This window comes from Lissotriton helveticus, chromosome 3_1 (assembly GCF_964261635.1).
Source record: "Lissotriton helveticus chromosome 3_1, aLisHel1.1, whole genome shotgun sequence".
Classification (NCBI taxonomy): Eukaryota; Metazoa; Chordata; class Amphibia; order Caudata; family Salamandridae; genus Lissotriton; species Lissotriton helveticus.
In genome coordinates, this window is record NC_136061.1 from 1,176,098,045 (window position 1) to 1,176,119,716 (window position 21,672).

The following is a 21,672-nucleotide window of genomic DNA, read 5'->3' on the forward strand; positions in this document are numbered from 1 at the left end:
TTGCTCCTCCAAGTGCCTTATGGCTTAGTAATTTTTTCACAGGGTGAGGAATTTGCAAATATAAGTATCCATCAGAAGAAAAAGTTAATTTGCTTCTGTAACAATCTTTCTGGTGGATACTCTGTCAACCTGCAGATTCCTAACCTTCCCATCTCCCTGTCTTGAAGATTATTAACTTGTATTTGTGTATTTTCTATCTGAAAGAGACTGTAGTTATAGATCTACGTCGGTAGGTGGCATCGTTCGACTCCGCGTTTGGCGTCGTGGTCGCCGGGATGACGTTGCAGTGTCTACTTTGACGCCGCCCCTGCGCGCTGACGTCAGTTCTTTCTTTTTTCGTGCCAACCAGCGCAGATCTGGAGAGAGCGTGCCTCTCAGTCACTTTTTGACTAACACTTTTCTGACTTTTGTCGACATCTTTTTCGAGTCCTCCGACTCCTGGTGCACGTAGGGATGTCGCATTGCCAGCCCGACTTCAAGCCTTGTGATTCCTGTCACAAGCTGATGTCTGTCACGGATCCGCACCTCGTGTGCCTCTGGGGCCTGGAGCTCGACCACGACCCGAAGTCATGCCCTGACTGTCGGGCCATGAACCCGAAGATTTTGCAGGAGCGGTCCCGAACGTTTCTGGAGGCCCGGCAGTCGGCTCCTTGCCGCTCGAGGTACTGGTTGAGAGGAAGGTCTCGTCATCGAAGTCTTTGCACTCCTAGGGTAAGTCAAAACACAAGAAGAAGGCAAAGCAGCATTGTCGCTCTTCGTCTTCTCCCTGTCCGTCGGCCGACGTGACTCGGGAACTCGAGCCTAGTTGCTCTCTGGCTCCACCCTCGGAGCCTGCTTCTGGGAGACTCTGCGCTTCCCTCCCTCTCCGAGAGCCGAAGCATCCCCAGCCCAGCTTTGAGCTTTCTACGAAGTGCTGCATAGCATCTTTTGCCAACCCAACTCCTCTGATGCGCCTTTGGGCCCCACGGACTCGGCTGGGGGCCCTGGGCCTGTGAGGCCGGCGGCTTCGGCGCCGAAGGCCCCCAAGGATCCAGGCCTGGATACAGATCAGTGCTGGTCGACCTCACGGTACCTTCCCCGATTACAGTGACAACGCCCCCAATGCTGATTGTACCCCCAACTGGCGTCGACCCCAGCCTCACCCTTGACTTGGACACAGAGCCGGACTGGGGTCTACCGACACCGGTACAGGCGCCGACCTGTACTTTTGTACCACTGTTCTTTCTAGGCGTTCCCTACTGCCATGACTGGCAGCCAGAGGAGGGTGAGGAGGACTGGGAGGGGTCTGGTGACCCTCTACCAGACATACTCGAGGAGCCGGACTGGCAAGAGGAGTTGGGTGAGGCCAGTGGTCTGGATACCTCACCAGACCTTGGTATGCTTTCTCCCCCTTCCGTGGCTACGGAGGAAGGGGCTTCCTATACTGTGGTGTTGCGTAGGGCGGCCGAGGCCTTAGACCTTGAGCTTCCTACGGTGGCAGTCAGGACCAACCTCCTGACTGAGGTGCTTCAGCTGGAAGTGGCCTCTTCAGAACCCCTGCTGCGTTTTAATGATGCCCTCACTGACATGCTTCTGGGAATTTGGTCGAAGCCAAGGACATGGGTCCCTGTGGATAGGATGATTGCCCGACACCAACGCCTGGCCCAGGCGGCCCACTTTTCCTCTCCAAACACCCTAGTCCCGAGAGCTTGGTGGTCCAAGCCTCAACATCAAAAGGCGCGTCTGCTCCCCAGATAGGGAATCTAAGAAGCTGGACCGTCTTGGGAAGCTTGCCAGTTTAGTACTGTGGTCAGTGAACACCGCATGTCTCTTGGGCCGTTACACACAATCTGTGTGGGCACACGGTTGCGCCAGTGCTGCCGCAGTGCCCAAAGGAGGCCCGGGCCATGCTCACTTGCGCTGTCGCAGAGGGTAGAGTCGCAGCAAAGTTCACCATCCGGTGTGGGCTGAATACTGCTAACTCACTGGGTAGAACGATTTCAACGTCAGTAGCCCTGAGGCGCTACACCTGGCTGAGGTCTACTGGCTTCTCTGGGGATGTTCAATCGGCCCTTTTGGACATGCCCTTTGATGGCCCGCTCCTGTTTGGCGACAAGGCAGACAACACGCTCGAGGACTAAGGCTACGGCCAGATCTTCGGGCCTCACTGCCACCTCTCGCCGCATGCAGTCTGCCTTTCGTGGCTACGGAAGGGGTGCCCCACCACCCTCCACCCAGAGCCACAGGCCTGGGCAAGCTACCCAGCCTCTGCGTGGCCGGGGACGTGTGACCCAACGTCGTGGGTCTGGAGGCCAGCGGGCAGGCCAGTCCACCAATGACTCCCCTGCAGCAGCCTCCAAAACTTCCTATTCCGACTTTTCAGGGCCACCACTTTCCAGTGGGCAGCATTATCCGCCATCACCCTTCCACTGGCGCAACATCTCGTCGGACAGGTGGGTTTTGTAGATAGTTTGAAGGGGCTACTCCCTCCCCTTTGAGACTATCCGTCCCACCATACCACCTACACTTCATCGTATGTCGAAGGATCATTTGACCCTTTTCCGCCAGGAAGTTACAGCACTCTTTTACAAGGGAGCTGTAGAACTCATCCCTGCGCCAGAAGTAGGTTGTGGTTGCTACTTCCACTCCTTCCTGGTGCCCAAGAAGGACAAAAACCTGCATCCTATCTTAGACCTCAGGGACGTCAACCGCTTCCTCCATAAGGAGAAGTTCAGGATGTTAATTTTGGCTCATGTCTTGTCTACCCTCGACCCTGGAGACTGGATGGTAGCGTTGGACTTGTAGGACGCTTACTTTCACATCACCGTCTTGCCTGCCCATCGGCGTTACCTACGCTTTATGGTAGGCCACGAGCATTTTCAGTTCACCATGCTCCCTTACCAGTGCCCCTTGGATGTTAACAAAAGTGATGGCGGTGGTCGCAGCTCATCTGCTCAAATAAGGGGTTCCGGTCTTCCCCTATCTTGACGACTGGCTGTTGAAGCCGGGCTCGGCCCAGGCTGTTGTTTCCCACCTCCAGACTACAGTGAACCTCCTGCATTTGCTGGGGTTCACTATCAACATGCCGAAATTGCACCTGATTCCCTCTCAGACGCTCCTTTTCATCTGAGCAGTTCTGGACACAGCACAGTTTCAGGTCAATCCTCCCGAGCAGCGAGTTCGGGATATTTGGGCTATGATACCGATGTTTCAGCCTCTTTCCGGAATTCGGTGAGAATGACCCTGAGGCTGCTGGGCCTCGTGGCCTCCTGTATCCTGCTGGTAGATCATGCCAGATGGCATATGCAGGCTCTGCAGTGGGACCTAAAGTTCTAGTGGGCACAGCATCAGGAGATTCTTTCCGATGTCGTCCAGATCTTGGAGGGGACTGCAAGTCAGTTACAGTGGTGGCTCATGAACCAGGATTGGGTTGGCTGCAGATCCCTATCCCTTCCCCAACCTGAGTTCACATTAGTGACGGATGCGTCACTTCTAGGATGGGGCAGCCACAAGGGGAAGGCGGAGATCAGAGGCCTCTGGTCCGACGTAGTCTGGGCTCCACATCAACCTTCTGGAGCTCCGGGCGATTGATCTTGCAGTGAAGGCCTTCCTTCCCTCTGTCAGAGTAGTGCAGGTGTTCACAGACAACACCACTGCCATGTGGTACCGCAACAGACATGGTGAGGTGGGGTCATGGACCCTATCTCAAGAGGCTCTTCGCCTTTGGACATGGCTGGAAGATCAGTGCATATCTCTGGTGGTTCAACACCTGGCAGTTTCCCTGCACGCCAGGGTTGACAAACTCAACCGGCGGTGCATGATGAATCACGAATGGCGTCTTCACTTGGAGGTAGTGCACAGTCTCTTTCAGCGATGAGGAGAGCCTTGGTTAGATCTATTCGCCACCGAGGAGAACACGCAATATCAGCAGTTCTGCGCATTGGGGTTTCCAAGGCGGCACTCACTCTGCAACCCCTTTCATCGAAAGGGGAAGTGTGGCCTCCTGTGCGCCTGTCCCACTTCTAACCAGAATGCTGAAGAAGATCCAGGACGACCGGGCCCAAGTAATTCTTGTGGCTCTGGACTGGGCACGAAGTGTCTGGTACCCCGAGCTCTTGAGCATGGCCATTGATCCTCTCAGCAGACTACGTCTTCGGGAGGATCTTCTGTCACAGCAGCAGGGGACAGTCCTCCACCCGAACCTGTCCAGCCTCCACCTCCTTGCGTAGAGATTGAGCGGCAACAATTGACAGCTTTCGATCTTCCTCCCGAAGTCTGTAATGTCGTTTTGGCAGCCAGGCATCCCTCCACCAAAACAGTATATGCCTGTAGATGGAACACATTTGTGGCATGGTGCACAGCAAAGGCTGTGGATCCCCTTTGTGCCCTCTTTCAGAGGTTCTCCTCTTCATTCTTTCATTGGCCTAGCAGGACTCTGCTCTGGGCACTCTTAAGGGCTATCTTTCAGCCATTTCAGCCTTTCTCCGCCTTTCTGATTAGCCTTCTCTTTTCTATTCCCCGATTGCCTGAAGGGCATTACTCATTTCTTTCCTCCTTCTCCTTTTGTAATGCCCCAGTGGGACATGAACCTTGTGCTCACTTATCTTATGTGTGCACCCTTTGAGGCACTACATAATTGTCCTCTATGTCTCCTAACTTTGAAGACTGCTTTCTTGCTTGCCATCACCTCTGCTCGCAGGGTGAGTGAGCTTCAGGCTTCATCTTCTAAACCTCCCTTTCTTGTGGTCCATCCGGACAAAGTAGTCCTCTGTACTAGGCCCTCTTTTCTGCCCAAAGCGGTTACTTCCTACCACATAGATCAGACAATCACATTTCCCACCTTCTTTCCGCACCTTTCCAAAGAGGAGGAGAGACTCCACTGTCTGGATCCAAAGCGTGCGCTGTCTTTCTACCTTGACCGCACAAAACACTTCCGGGTGGACGATAAACTCTTCATGGGTTTTGTGGGCGCTAAGAAAGGTTGGGCAGTGCAAGAACGTACCATCTCTCAACGGGTTGTCCTGAGTATCAAGATCTGTTATTCTTTGGCTAAAAAGAAGCCTCCAGTGGGACTGCGCACACCACTCTAACAGGGCGACGGGATCCACTACTGCTTTGGGATGTGGGGTTCCCTTACTTAACATCTGTCAGGCAGTCATGTGGGCATCCTTGCACACGTTCATCAGGCATTACTGCCTGGACAGCCTAGTCTAGACAGATGGCTTTTTCGCCCGTTCTGTTATTCCTGGTGTGAACCTGGTTCGCAGACTTCCCTCCGAGGTTAGTATTGCTGGGGGATCTATTCTAAGGTAAGGAATCTATAACTTCAGTCTCTTTCAGGTGAACAAGTTTCTTACCTTCGGTAATGATGTGTAAGAGACATATGTAGTTATAGATTCCTTACCGCACCACCCATCCTCCCCGCTGTGCGAACTGCTTTCTAGGGATAGGAACTCCCTTACTGGGCCCTAGTTATGTGCACCAGTGGTCAGTGTCTTGCATGGCTCTGCGCTTTTGGCGTGGAAAGTCGTGTCAGAACTGACGGCAGCGCGCAGGAGCGGCGTCTAAATAGACACCGCAACGTCATCCCAGCGACCACGACGAACGTGGAGTCGACCGACGCCACCTACCGACGTGCAGGTGTACTGCTAAGATCAATTTTAACGGGATCCAGTCTGACGCCCAGGGGTAATTCTAAGGTACGGAATCTATAATTACATATGTCTCTTACAGATATATCGTTACCGAAGGTAAGTAACTTGTTTGTTAATATCTTTCAAGTTACACATCTTATTAGTATATTTGCAAATGTTCAAATTAACACATTTCTCGTCCTTTTACTTTGTTGGTGCAGACGAAATGTGCAGGGAACTGCTGTTGGAGCAATGGTTAGGCGACCATTACCTCAAGTGATGTCAATAGTTTTTCTTTTTCTTACGTCAAAATTGAGTTGGTGCTCTCTTCCTCAAAGGAGCTATTTCAGAAATGTTTCCAGTTAAAGACTGGTGTCCAGGGATGTTCAGAAGGTGAAGAGTTTTCAGATAGATCGGATTTCCATAAGAAAGATTGTTATCTACAGTGAGTAACTTTTTATTTCCTGCTTCATCGTGCTGTGCATCCAGAATTGCTACACTCTTGCCAAGACCGAGCCTCCAAACGGCATCAGGTTCAATTCCACCTGGGTGAAGGCCACTTACTCTGCATGGCTTATGGGGTTTTCTATCCTGAATATCTGCTGGGATGCAATGTGGGCTTCAGTCCACACCTTCATCGGGCACTATTGCTTCGACTTTGAAGTCTGAAGGGATTGTGTGCAGGACGTTTTGGTTTGATCATTTCCTCAGACCAAAATCCTTGGAGGCACAGCTGGGGTACTGATTCAATAGGTTAACAATTTACATGTGCAGGTTGCAATGAGAAGAACAGGTTACTTACCTTACCTTTGGTATCAATCTTTCTGGTGTACACTGTATTTACCTGCATATTCCTTTCTGACCCCTCAGCTACTCTGTTCCGAGGCATGGTCATGCAACTTATAATAACGTTTGGTCAGGTTTGGTACACTGACATTTCTGTAAATCTCATCAGCCTCGTCTTCTTCTCTGAGGGTGTGGAAAAAGGACAGGGAACTGAAGTTTATGCATCATTGTGGTGCTTTATAGCCTGTGAAGCCAGAGCCAAAGAGTTACCTATTCTCACAGGAGAGCTATTTCAACTTTCCGGATCAAATTGTGAGGAATGTGCAGGTAGGTAGAGAAAGCAACAAAAAGATAATAGTCATTAAAGGTAAGTAAGTGGTTCATTAGGACTGTCTTCAAATGTGGTCCCAGATACCAAAGCTGAAAAAGTTCTGTCAAAGCACAAGCAGCCTGATTCATGAAGCGCAATTGCGCTCGCTAAGGGCCAGATTCTCAGAATCTGGCCCTTTGCGAGTGCGATTTTTGCATTTGGGATTCATCATCCCAAATGCAAAAATCGGTAATTGCTAGTTCGCTAAATTGCGAGGAATTACATTTAAGGAATCTCTATTTGAGATTCCTTAAATGCAATTCATCAACCATTTTTAAATTGCGAAAATGCAATTTTGGGCCGCTATTTACCGAGAGGTCAGACCTCTCGGTAAATAGCAAAAACTTAGAAAAATGCTTTTAAAAGCATTTTTCTAAGTTGCATGTTGTACACACACATGTCCCTTGGACATGTGTGTGCGCAACACCTGTTTCAATTTGCATTTCAGGGGTGCTACAGGGTGTCCTTTGGACACCCCTGACACCCTTTCAATCGCTATCTTATTTGCGAGTAGCAAATTGCTACTCGCAAATAAGGAATACTCCCCAATCATTCCTATGGGCCTTTTGGCCCATAGGAATGAACGGGGAGTTATTCCTTATTTGCGATTAGCAATTTGCTACTCGCAAATAAGGAATGTGTAGGAATCGCTATTTATTTAGCAATTCCTACATGAATACCGTTTTGCGAGTCCTTAATAGCGATTCGCTATGATTCGCTATTAGGGGCTCGCAAAACGGCCCGTTGATGAATAAGGCTGAAAGAGACCTTTGGCGGAATTTAAAAACAGAATTTACAATGATTGCTGCAGAAAATGTGTAACCTGAACAAGAGTCACACTGACTTTAGGCCTTCTGGACACAATAAAATGGTCTGTGTTCACTTTAGAAATTGTAAATATATCTGTGGAATCATATATTAAAGCAAACATTAAAATAAAAGTAGGCACGTCATGGCTCAGACAATCCCAGGCTCAAACGCTGCTACAAATGCCCTATCTACAGCAATCCTGCACCCATAGCAAGATGGTAGTAAATCGTGTTGCAACATGACATGCCCTTGAGGAATAAAAGGGAACTCTTTTTTTTGGTTCAAATGATTTTATTAATTTTAAAGAGCATATAATGAAATAATAATACAGACTTGGTTATATTAGGCGGTGATAAACAACAGGAGAGGTGAGCATTTCGAGACAACCAAGTATAAACAATAAGACACAATAAGGCAAAACTAGGAAAATAAGCAGACTAATAATACAAAGTAATACAAATAAAAGAGTGCCAAACAAATATATGAAGTAATAATAATATGAGGCCTGAGAGTACATATACTGGGTACGTTTCGTTATTTAACTTGGGAAGGTAGAAAAATAGAGATCAGATATTGTATAAACAAACCTTTCCCACCTGATTTACCATAAGAGTAATAGTCAACCGTATCGCTTGTTTGGAGGAAGGAGGAGAATCCACTGTCAGCAATCGGTAGGGATAGGGGGATCAATACATTGGAGAATGATTAAAAGAGAGTGTGTACGGAACCAAGCCAAGGCGGTTTATTTGAGGCGAAGTAGTTGTCTAACCTATCCTGATGTGTCTTGCCAGAGCTTTCCAAGGGGACTGTTGGAGAGCAATATTGTCAGCGTCCCTTAAATGATTAATCCAGTTAATCCAACATTTGAAAGAGGCTTTGTTTGTATCCTTCCAGTTATTTAAGACAATTTTTATTGCGGACATGAGTAAAAGATCCAATAGTGCCTTATCTGACTGGTTTTCTAGACCTATAGTGGTGAAACCAGCAATCAGGGCGGCAAACTCTTTTTTTAGGTGGCAGTCGAATAAGGCGGAGACAAATTTGAACACTTTGTCCCAGAAAGAGGATAAGGTTTTACAGTGAATGATGAGGTGTACTAAGTCGCCTACTTCCTCTTCAAAATTCCAGCAAGCTGGGGCTGCCTGTAGATGTTGCTTGTGTGGACATGCAGGGGTCCAATAAGCTTTGTGGAGGAGCCAAAGTTTTGTTTGTGATAAGAGAGAGATTTTTTGGTAAGTAACTGAATTCCATATTTGGGTCCATTGTGATTCTGATAGGGGACTAGAGGCGAGTTGTTTCCAGAATGTAATTATATTTTTGTTCAAGTTCATGGCTTTAGGGCGTAGAAGTTTATAGATGTGGGAGACTTGATGTCCCAAACTGTTAATTTTTGTAATGAAGTTTGTGAGAGATGGGGGTTGTCTATGTAGCTTAGATTTCGACAAGGCGGTTTTAATTTTAAGAAAGTTATAAAATTCCATGTTATCGAGGTCGTAGTTGATTTGGATTTCCGAGAATGTTAATGGAAATAATGAGCCTTCCAGTTGGTGGGGGATGAAGATGCCTTTATCCAATTTTCAAAGCAAATGGGCTTGCCCTTGTTCTTAATATTACGGTGGTTCCATAGAGATTCCATCTTTGAGAGTCTTAGGCTTGTGTGAAGTTTCTTGTCAGGTTTTAGTAGGGAGGTTTTTGTGTTTTTAAATATGGATTTAGATCTAGCTAGTCTTGTGGTATTAGTGGTTAAAAAGGTGAGTGGGTTTAGCTTGTCTAAGATGGCTTTTTTAATTACTGGGCGGTAATAGCCAATATGAACCTTGTTTTGCTAGAAAAGCAGTTTTAAAGTTGGCGAGGTTAGCACCTCAGGGCTTCATCTGGCCTGTTTTTTTGGGGCTATTTTAGCCTTTTTTGACAGAATATTGATTCATGGATGATGCTTTCACAGGTGCTGAAAACTGAACTATGAGACTGGCATATCAGTTGGGTAGTTGTAAAGAGCGATATAAATGGTTGGTGAGAGGAGGTTTTAACATAATTTCAGTTTTCCCTGAATAACTCACACTCTAGAGCTTCCAGTCGGTCTACTCACATGTATCTCTTGAAGTAATGTATTTTGGAATTGAATGTTCTATAAGTGAGTCTAGCTCCACCGGGGCTCATTGCTTGTTGCTCACTTCTGTCAGTTGTCTAACACCTACCTCTTTGTTTCTCTTCCTGTAAAGTCTGAGCTCAGCTACATGGACCAGTCCACCTGACAACAATTTAGGCCCAGCATTCTTTCGAGGGATCTTGAAAACCTCTTTCCCACCTCTTGACACTTATTTAAGTTTGAAGGTAAGAGTTTATATGGCTGTTTATTTCATTTGCTGTCCTCTTTAATTGCTGGAATGGTGTGAGTAAGCTGTGTCAGCAACAGACCTTCAGTGGTTACAGTGAGAGATTGGGAGACCTTTGTTTGCTCTGAATGTTTAATTTGATAGATAATTGGCTAAGCGGTAGACGTTTGTCTGAATATAGTATTTCTGCTCAGCCCAACAGAGTGTGTGTGATTGTTGCATGTTGGAGATTGAGTATTTTTTACAACGTGATATGATGTTGTCTATTGCTTGATACTTAACGCCTTATTAAGAGTACGGTCATCCGTTGGACTGCCATCCTCGCTGTGGCGGTCTGACCTTTGCCACACTGTGGGCCCACCCGCAGTATTATGAGTGGGGCAGTTGGACGGCCATAGGATCGCTGCGTCTGCCAGGTGATCCAGGATCTAGCTGCAGTCACCCAGCGATCAGGGAGCACCGGCGAGCATATTACGAGTTACCTGTGCCGCTGCCTTTTCATGACGGTGAGCCTGCCATGAAAAGGGTGACGGAGAGGCAACAAAAGGGGCCCCTAACAGGGCCCATGCCATTCCTGGACCTCGGGGTGCATGCAGGGGAGCACATGTTGTTGTTGTTGTTCTTGCATGGTGTGGAATGCATGTTAGACTCTCCCATGAGCTTAACAGCCCGCCGGCGTGAGACCGCCGCAGCACTGCCCCAACCAGGATTAAACTCCTAATCCGGCGGGCAGGCGCTCCACAGCTTTGGCATTCCTCCAGTGGATGGCGCAGTGCGGCACTTCTGGAGTTATCAAAGTCGCAATAGGGCCATAAGTAAGGATCAATAAACATGTCTTCCTTTATATTCTGGTTCATTGCTCCAGTTGTATGGAAATATCAATCAATCAATCAATCAGTAATTTGTTAAGCGCACCACATACCCGTGAGGGTCTCAAGGCGCTGGGGGGGGGGAGGTGGGGCCTCTACTGATCACATGCAAGCCTTTCTAATGGAACTCATGGTATACACTCTCTACCATAGTTATTTCCAAGTTGACAACGAATGGTACCTCCAGCTATCTGGAATGGCGATGGGAAACTGTGCTGCCCCCACGTATGCCAACATTTATATGGAGAATTTCGAAAAAATCAATATATACGGCAACACCAACTTCCACGAGAAAATAAAAATGTACGTCAGGTACATTGATGATTTGTTCTTAATCTGGACGGACACCAAAGAAACTCTAAACCAATTTCTTCTTGAATTAAACTCCAAGGACGAACGCATTAGACTCTCATGGCAGATCAGCGACACCGAGATCACGTTTCTAGACGTGAACATCAAAAATACCCAAAACGGATTCACTACTGATCTCCACCGAAAAAGCACTGATCGCAACAATACACTACATTATAGTAGTTTCCATCAAGCGGCACTCAAAAGACACTTACCGTTCTCTCAGATGCTACGTGTCAAACGTATAGTCTCGGATGAGCAAACTCTAAATACACGCACCAAGGAAATGCATGATCGCTTCCTTGACAGAGGTTATCCAGCACAGATTCTCACTGAGGCACAAACAAGAGTGGCACAAATCACAAGACAAGAAGCTCTAACCAAAACACCCACTAAAGAACAACAACGCATAGTGCTTGTTTCCAAATATTCTACAACAAGTTCCACCTACAAAAAGATCATACTAAAACATTGGCGAATTCTCCAAATGGAACCCGATTTTCGGGACATGTTTTCGAATCCTCCCCTGTTCGCCTACACCAGAAGTAAGAACATCAAAGAAATACTGTCAAGACCAACCCTCAGTGACAAACACTATAAAGGCACCCAACCTTGTCTAAATTGCAACCACTGCAACTGTGTCATAAAAGGTAACACCATTCGTCATCCAATGAAGGGCAATGCCATCAAACTTCAAGTGAATGCCACATGTGACTCCACCAATTTAATCTATGCTCTGAAATGCCCGTGCGACAAACTATACGTTGGGAAAACCGAAAGAAAAATCAAGACACGCTTGAATGAACATAAATCTAACATACGGCTCAAAAACGAGAAATCTAACATTGCCACACATTTTCATGAATCTCGCCATACCATCGCCCAATTACAGTTCATTGTCCTGGAGATCGTGACAAAGAGAGAAGGAATCGACAACAACAACTCACTTCTTAAAAGAGAGTTGGAATGGATGTTCCGTCTACAGACACAGAAACCTTTCGGTCTGAATGATCGAACAGAATACAGTTGTTACTTATAATTAATCTGACATTGTCTCTTTGTTCCATCCTATTGTTGCTTTAACTATCTTTTTAGCTGCCTTTCATCCCACTTTTCTTTGAACCCTACCACTCCAACATGGCCCCCACTCTGCTGGCACACACACCACCTTTAGTCCTTCCATTATTTCCATTACCGTCAGCCTTCATTACCCGCTTTCTGTGCACATCACTACAGCGTCCTCACCAGACCCTGAACCCACGAAGTAACGCGCCGCGTTACTATGGAATAGAAGTAAGTGACCCTCTAGTTTCATGTCCACCTTACCGCGTCCTCACTTTATGCCCGTATAACGATATGCGCACTTTCTCATTAGCCCACGAACATAGACCACTTCAAGCACACCCTTAGCGTCCCGTTTTTTTAAAAAACAGCAGGAGCACCAATTGATCGGCACGTAAATCACTAATATGGACAGCTTTAGTTTTACCTTTAGATTGCAACCCGTTTTTCCTCACCCTCATTCCCCCTTGTCTTCTTTTCAGCACTCCTTGAGAAAGGGCTCCGCCCGAAATGCATCGGAGTTACCTATGTTGTCTATTCCTCGTTCATAAACATATATATGACTAACTATGGATTGATATGAAAAGAATATCATCTCAACTTTTGTGACCTACTTTGTAGAAATAAACATTCACAGTCGAATGCAACTTTATGAATCATTTTTGATCTCGGTGTGCCTCACTTGGGGATGTACTTGCATTTGACTATGCATACACAACCATAGCCTCTACTGATCGAACAGCCAGGTCTTTAGTGTCCTCCTGAAGGTCAGCAGGTCTTGGGTCTGTCGAAGGCTCAGTGGGAAGGTGTTCCATGTCTTGGCGGCAAGGTGGGAGAAGGATCTGCCGCCAGTGGTTGTTCTTCGGATGCGCGGGACGGTGGCAAGTGAGAGGTTGGCAGAGCGTAGCTGGCGGTTGGGGGTGTAGAAGGAGAGCCGTCTGTTGAGGTAGGCTGGGCCGGTCTTGTGGAGTGTCTTGTGTGCGTGGATGAGGAGATTGAAGGATATCCTCTTGTTGACGGGGAGCCAGTGCAGGTTTCTCAGGTGGGGGGTGATGTGGCCGTGTCGTGGTACATCAAGGATCAGTCGTGCCGAGGCGTTTTGGATGCGTTGTACTCGATTGATGAGTTTGGTCTGGGCTCCCGCGTAGAGGGTGTTTCCGTAGTCGACTCTGCTGCTGACGAGGGCCTGGGTTACTGTCTTTCTTGTATCTGTCGGGATCCATCTGTAGATCTTGCGGAGCATGCGGAGGGTGTTGAAGCAGGAGGAGGAGACGGCATTGACTTGCTTGGTTATTGAGAGCGTTGAGTCGAGGATGATTCCCAGGTTGTGTGCGTGGTCGGTGGGATCGGGGCTGCCCCAAGTGCTGTTGGCCACCAGGAGTCGTCCCAGGCTGAAGGGTTGGAGCCGAGGATGAGGACCTTCGTCTTGTCCGAGTTCAGCTTCAGACGGCTGAACTTCATCCAGTCGGCGACGGCCTTCATTCCTTCATGGAGGTTGGCTTTGGCGGTGATGGGAGAGGATCAGTTGAGTGTCGTCGGCGTAGGAGATTATGTTGAGGTCGTGCTGTAGGGCGACGTGTGCAAGCGGGGCCATATAAATGTTGAACAGTGTTGGGCTGAGGGAGGATCCTTCCTCTGGAGATTCTGTTCCGCTTTCTTTCATTTTCTATTACAAGGTGATTCCAAGCTCCCTTGATTATCTTTTTGAGTTTGCTCATTATTTCCCCCAATGGGTATGAGTTTTTCCATTAATTAAACTTTGACAATTTTTGAGGGGCAATCCCAAAGTAGTCAATAGTAATGGACCCGAGGTTACACAAATAGGATGAAATGGTATGCTATTTCATCAGTTCCATCAGAAAGAATATATATTTTTTAAGCTGTAGCCTTCAAATCCATTTAATGAGGATGGGGAGTGTGGGTAATGTTTATTAAGATAGCTGTCTAACCAGAAACTCCTCATGCTTGAGTTTATTTTTCCAAGATGTTAGTTGTTTTTAGTAATAACCACTGAGAAATATTTGGTGCTCTCTTTATGGCCTTCATGCCTTAAAGAATGAGTGAGAAGACCTAAAGCCGCCGACATTTCAAGCTTGTTCGGTAAACAAGTTGTATTTTGCATTGATTTTCCTGTGCAGCAGAACAGTGAACAACCTGGAGTAGTAAAGATAAGCATTAGTTGGTATTGAAACCCAGGAGCTGTTAAAAGAAATATTGAGTAAAAGAGGTTAGCTGGAGAACACTGGCATCCCCCTAGTGGTAGCACAACAAGGAGGGAGAGATCAAAGTTTTCATTGGAGATGTCTCACTTTTGGAGGATCCTGAAATTGCGTGTCCTTCATTTTGAGAATACCCATATAAAAATACTTAGCAACTAGATCTTTCATAAATTAATTTACTTGAATTATTCCTCATCCTCGAGCTTGGAGTCCCTGCAGAAGGGTGTATTAAATGGTTGTAAGAAAAGCTATTGCAAAATTAAAGAAAGTTTCTCTTTAATGGCAGAACGACTTAATTTGAAAAGACCAAATCTCCAGCAGGTGGGATGCAAGTTCACCATACTCTACCGCCCCTAGAGGCCACTATCCCTGAGATTTCTAGCGTAAACCATATCTGTATTGTGCCCTTTGTTTTCCTATCTGTGATCTCTGTTTTGCATTCTGATCCAGTGAATATTCTAATTTTATACTTTTCGGGACATCCGATTTACTGAAGTAGGCTCCCTTTAGCCCTTGTGGCAGAAAGAGGTTATACTCAATTGACACTCAAAAGGAATGCATATATTGCCTCTGTTCCATACTCTCCTAAAGTCAACAACGTTTTTCCCAACTTATTTTCAAAAACACTAAGGGCCTAACTACAAGTCTAGCGGTCCTCTGACCACCAGACTTGCAGGGGCATTCAACGTGACCCAAAGTGATTATTCCTTATTTCTTTATTTTTAATTGAAAGGTCTTTCTTTTGTTACTTTTTCTGACATTATGAAAAATTCTTTACAATATTACAACTATCACAACCTACATAGAAAAAATTCATTACAATCATACAAAAATAAATGACATACATTGAAACACATTAAATTACAGGCAGCAACTCCTTTGCAAAGACACAAAACAACATTTAAGACAAACAACGAACACAAACCCAGACAGGTGAGTTTCTATTTACAACATTTCAACCTTCTGTTCAGGGCAAGGTGCAAACAGTGTGTACAGCTGAAAAAGGATAAACTCTGAACTGTTTTTCAGTACATTCACTAGTAATGATTTTTTTCTGTGTAGGTTGGGATAATTGTAATATTGTAAATAATGTTTCATAATGTCAGAAAAAGTAACAAAAAGAAAAATCTTTCAATTAAAAATACAAAATTTGAAATAATCACTTTGGGGCACATTGAATGGCTTCTTGAATCCCAGCTAAAAGAATACAGTGAAAGAAAAATCAGTATTGGCACCTTAGATGTTGTTTTTTGATGATTGGGCTCAGCCTTTCTGATAGGAGCCAGAACCTCTTTTTGGTAACACTATTACAACTAGGGCAGTCGGACCGCCATGGGATTGCCATAGCCACCAGGGATCCGCCGTTCCCTGGCAGTGGTGCGGCGGTCTTAAGGCAGCAGTATGCTTGGTGGGGCTGCTGTGGGTTCATCAAGCATATTACGAGTTTCCTCTCTTCCATGCTTTTCATGGCAGTTCCACCTCCTTGAAAACTGTGATGGAGAGAAAACAAAGGGTGCCCTACGATGACCCCTGGTGCCTCAGAGCCATGGGGTGCATGCAGGGTGGTACCATATGTGCCCCCTGTTGGCATGCATCCAGTTCCTGCACAGTATGGACTTTACAGTCCATGTCGTGTAGGAACGGTTTTTGTCAGCGCCGATTTTCAGAGACATCATCATGGGATTGACAAAAAAGCCTGCCAGACACAACAAACACTTGTAATATGGCTGGCAGCCCGAACACGGGTTTGGCGGTATGGAAGCGGGCCGCCGGCATGGCAGTCTACTCCCATACCACCAAACTCGTAATCAGGAGCTAAATGATCATAAGTGGAGCATCAAAAGGAGGCGGCCAGTGAATCAGCTTTCTCTGGTGATGTACCACTGCTGAGGAGAAAAAAGTGCCTGAAGCGCCCTTTGCCAGGAGGTAAAACATTGTAAATTCCTCCTCCAACTGAGGCATTGTCTTCATCCTCTGAAGAGTGTTTGGAAGAGATATCAGAAAAATAATATTGTGATACAAAAATATTGTGTCAAAAATAGCGGGACATCAAAAATAATGTGAATAGGAATATCAAAGTAAAAAATATTGTTTGTAGTGTTGTTTTTAATATCTTTGTACAAAGTATCGATGTAGTAAATATCGTTTGCTAGTGTTAATTAGTTTGTAATATATTGTAGTGTGATTCATTCTATGTGCTCGCTCTTTCTTTAATTTGTGTTTTTAGTAAGATATATTACCTATGAAATTGTTGAAATTTGTATTTCAGTTTTATTAATGTATAGAACTGTTGATTTTTTTTTTTTTTAGCTGGGGATAAGGGTGGGAAGATTGTTTTAAATATTATTTTTTACATTTAAATTGTAAGATCATTTCAAAAATATGCAAATGAAACATTTTGAATGTTTTAATTATATTAATATTTAATATATTTTAACTTAATGTTAATGAAGATATATATTAATGGTATTACATATTATGTGTTAAATTAGAAAAAAATCTAATATAAAATATTAAAAACATACAAAATGTATTTGAGTAGAATATTTAGAAATATTTTGACATTAAAAATAAATGTACATTTAAAAAAATATTTAAAAGTGTATACTTACAATTTTAAGTTACAGTTTTTTAAAATGTTTTAAAATATAAAGTGTATCTAATTTTGTTAGTTCATGATGGTTAATTCAGTATTATGAATTTTTCATTTTATAGTTTAAAGTTTATGAATGGTAGAAAATATTTTGAACAATATATTGATTTTAAATAGTTATTAAAATGGTAAGTTTATAATTTAAAATAAAAATGTGTATAAAGATTTATAGTTTAGATTAGTGTGTTTTAGATGCCATTTCAGTTAATTTTATATAACAAAAAATGTGAGAGTATTGCTTGTGTATGTAAGACTTTTTATTTTGTAATATGTTATGTAAAATGTTTTATCTCGAAGTGGATGTTATAAATTTCAACTCTATAGTATCCAACAACTTCCCCCAATATGGTTAGATTGGAGTGGGAATAGTAAATGTCACCCCTTTAGTGTCCAACCCTTCACCAAATTTTGTATAATAAAGACATGTCACACATTTTTCTATTTTTATATGTTATCAATGTTTTTATTATTCTATAGTTTTGCAATCTGATAGAGACTCTAATTGTACATTCCTTAACTTTAGAATTTACCCCAGGCATCAGTCTGGATCTGGAGATTTTTCATCAGCAATACCCCTGTGTGTCGGTAGGCCGCGTCGGTCAGCTCCGTGTCCGTTGGTGCAGGACCTATATAGACGCCTTCCAGGCAGACGTCAGTTCTTTCTTTTTCCACTCCAAACTAAGCGCAGACCCGGAGAGAGCTATCCCTTAGCCATTTTTTGGCTAGCTTTTTTTAAACTTTTGTCAAGATTTTTTTCTGAGTCTTCGACTCGTGGTGCGTCGAGAGGACCCAGGTTAGGACCGACTTCAAGCCCTACTGTTCCTTTCATAGGATGATGTCCGTGATGGATCCGTACCTCATGTGCCTTTGGTGCCTGGAGCTCAACCACAACTTGATGTCATACTCTTGAGTGCCGGGCAATGAAACCGAAGGCTTTGTGGGAGCGGTCCCGAAAGCTGTTGGAGTCCTTGCGCTCTGCTCTGTGTCTCTGCTGTTCTCGTTCGAGAGGAAGGTCCCAAGAGTGGTTGTGGAGCCCACACTCCTCGTCACATTCCAATTCCTTGGGGAGGTCAGGTTAATACAAGAAGAAATCGAAGAAGCATAGCCGTTCTTCAACTACACCCCTTCAGTCGGCCGACACGACGCAGGATATTGAGCGTTGTTGCTCTTAAGGTCCGTCCCCAGGAACCTTTTTCTTATATGACTCCGCGCTTCCCTGCTTTTCCAGGAGCCAGAGTGTCTCCTGCTCAATAACTACAATTTTATGAGGCCCTGCACCTCATCTTGGGCAGCCTGGCTCCGCTGGAGAGCCTTTGGGCCTTGCGGAGACGGTTGTGGGCACAAGGCCTTAGATGCCGGTGGCTCCAAAGGGCCTTTGTGAATCTGTTGTCAAATCCAGACCGGCACTGGTCGAGCCAACTCGACATTCCCCAATATTGATCCCGACAACAATGCTCCTGACGTCGACCATGCCCCCGGTTGGCTTCGACCCCATCCTCATCCCCGACGTGGACACGGAGCCGGATCGATGTCAGTTCTGACGCCGGAAGGTTCTTTAGTCCCTGGGATCATCCCTGGTGCTGATTTTGGTCCAGGAGCTGGCGAAGAGGACTGGGAGGGGCAGCTAGACTCTTTAACTGACCAGCTTGAAGACCCCATTGACTGGCGGATGGACCTGGGTGAGGCCTGTGGTTTGGCTACTTCCTTTGACTCTGGCTTGCTTTCTCTCCCTGTCGTGGCTATGGAGGAGGGGGTTTCCTACTCAGTGATGGTGAGAAGGACAGCCAAGGTCCTCAACCTCGAGCTCCCTTCTGTGGCAGTCAGGACTAACCTCCTGACAGATGTGCTTCAGGCTGCAGCTTCTACCTCCAAATCTCCTTTGCCCTTTCATGAAGCCCCAGCTGATGTCCTTCTGGGCACTTGGTCCAAGCCCAGCACAAGGGCTCCTGTGGACAGGACAATCGCACCATGCCATCGCCCCGCTACAGCCGACCCAGCATTACTAACGCAACACCCTTCCCCTGAGAGCTTGATTGTCCAAGCCTCATCATCCAAAGGCGCATTCCCTTTTACACCCCGTGTTAAGGAATCCAAAAAGCTGGATCATCTTGGGAAGAGGATGTTTTCTTCCTACCAGCTTGGTATAGCGGTCGGTGAATACTGCTTGCCTCTTGGGCCAATACTCCCATACTATCTGGGATATGGTTGCGCAGGTGCTGCCTCAGAGCCCGTAGAAGGCTTTGACCGTGCTCTCCCAAGCAGTTGCGGATAGGCGAGATGCAGCAAAAATCCCTATTCGTTGTGGTCTGAACACCACCAGCTCACTGGGAAGACCAGTTGCCACGTCACTAGCATTACAACGGTATGCCTGGTTGAGGACTTCTGGTTTTTCAGGGGATGCCCAGTCTACCCTGATGGACACGCCTTTGATGGCACCTGCCTTTTCGGTGACAAGGCAGACTCGTCGCTTGAGCGCTTCAAGGAGTCTTGAGCTACAGCCAGATCCTTGGGCCACAAAACCATCACTCACCCCCTCAGTCTGCATTTCGTCCCTTTCGTGGCTTCAGATTTTAGTGGTCTTAGACAACCAGTTTTCTCTGTGTTAATTTCCATAGGAAACTTTTGTCACAGCTACAGCCCGAACTGCTGAACAGATGTACACCAAATGAAAGGTAGCTCGTTGTCCAGAGTGCACTCTTTGCTTTATATGGTGTTAATCCGTTCAGTATTTCCTGAGAAATTAAAAATATATATATATTGATATCTGGTGACTGCAGTGGATCCGCAAACCCTCCAGAGCACGAGCTTGATTCTGAATGGCTGGACACTCTAAACCAGGAAATGTTGGCAGCCATCTTGTGACTCGGTTGAACGGAGTCACAAGAAAAAGGTGAAAAAACAAGAAAAGGGACCAGGGTAGAAACAGCCTTACCCCTAGGCCTGCTCAGGGGGTCTCATAGGGAACCAGAGGGCCAAAAAAAACATTTTTTGTTAAAATAATTCGGAGGGATTTGCGTATGGTCCGCGATTCTTGCTGAAACTTTTTTTAAAAATGAAGCGCGGGAGACCGGGTGGGCCAGGTCCCGAGGGCAATGACGAATTATTATGTGGGGGCCTGCGTGGTACCCCGCAGCCTCAAAGACCACCACCTCCCCAGGGCATGATTAATTATGTGCGTGGGCACGCAGCCCCCAACAGCCCCTGTGACCGCCACCTCCCTAGGGCTTTTTAGAAAACTGCATGGGCGGCTTTTGCCCCCCATGCTGCCCCGGGGACCGCCACCTTTCTGGGCATTGGTTTAATATGGCCGGGGGGGGCTTGCAGGCCCTCCCAAGCCCCGGGGCTGCTACCTCCTCAGGGCTGCTATATATTAAATGAAGTGTGGGGGGCACCTGCCTCGACACACTGCCCCGGGGACCACCACCTCACCAGGGCATTGAGTAAATTAAATACGGGAGTCCGTTGCGTACCCCCGGCTAAGGGGACCACCACATCCCCAGGGCTTCAAACTTGATAGGAGGGGAGCTGCGCTACCCCTCTCCTGAAGCCCTCCATGCCACTGGGGACCGCCCCCCCTCCCCCCCCCCCCCCGGGCCTGCTCCAGCAATGTCCCAAGGTGCCCACCCCCAGGAGTTTGCTATGGCAGCCCTGCCATTGCAAACTTCTGCTTCCCTTCATAGAAGCGAGAGCAGAAAAGCTGCTCTCACTTCCATGAAGCGAAGCAGATCTGCTTTTGGGCAAAGGGAGCTGCATGTTTGGAGCTCCCCTTGTCCAAAAGCAATGCTGGCTCCCGCGGGAGGCGGGGAGCCGGCAGAGACCGCAATGGCATTGGGGCTCCCCCCAAGGTCCCCAACGTGAGCAGGCCCCTGGGGATGGGGTCCCCGGGACCCAAAGTGGAGTATTTAGACACTTCCCTCGCGCGCTGATGTCAGTTCTTCTTTTTTCCGCGCCAGCAAGCGCAGATCCGGAAAGGGCAGTACTCTTAGTCATTTTTTGACTAACTTTTTTGATCACTTTTCGAGTCAACCCTCGACTCGCGGTGCCGATAGGGATGCCTGGTTTAAAACCTTGTGAGGGGGGGCGTGGCCAAGATGGCGGAGTGAACGGACGTGTTCTTCCCGAGCTCCCGCGCCCGACTAGGCCCTGAGCCCTGATACATCGCTTATCTCCCCCCTCGCTCGCCTGGGAGACCGGGCGCGGCTGGGAGAGCCTCTACACTCGGCTGAGTTGAGCCCCGGTTCTCCCGCCGGTCGCAGTATCAAGGCGGTGAACCCGGCCCCTGCAGCCCCGGGCAGCGGTGGTGAGGCGAGCCGGACCCGAGGCCCAGCCGGAGGTGGTGCAGGCCCGGAGGATCCCAGAGGGAGGTCCCGGGGTACACAGAGGCACGTCAGCGGCCCAGCGGAGCTGATTGCCAGGGACCGGAAAGCGCGGGCCGGAGCTTCGGAGGCAAGGTGGGCCCCGGACCCGCACCGGAAAACTAATCGAGGCCGCGGCTGCGGCCTAACCGGAGGAGAGCGGAGGCCCGGAAAGCTGACGAGGCGGCGCTGGTGGAGTGGCGGGCCTCGACGAGGGTGACCCCAGGCGCCCTGCGGAGACCATTCGGG

General features: G+C 47.0%; 1 protein-coding gene across 1 annotated transcript in view; it reads left to right on the plus strand.

Annotated features, from left to right (window-relative positions):
* GLB1L2 (galactosidase beta 1 like 2) overlaps positions 1 to 21,672 on the plus strand; it is a 949,835-nt gene that overhangs the window by 868,845 nt on the left and 59,318 nt on the right. Inside the window, exon 17 of the mRNA XM_078681819.1 lies at positions 9,801 to 9,912. Coding sequence (XP_078537945.1) covers positions 9,801 to 9,912 — 112 coding nt within the window. The remainder of the gene's footprint in view (positions 1 to 9,800; positions 9,913 to 21,672) is intronic.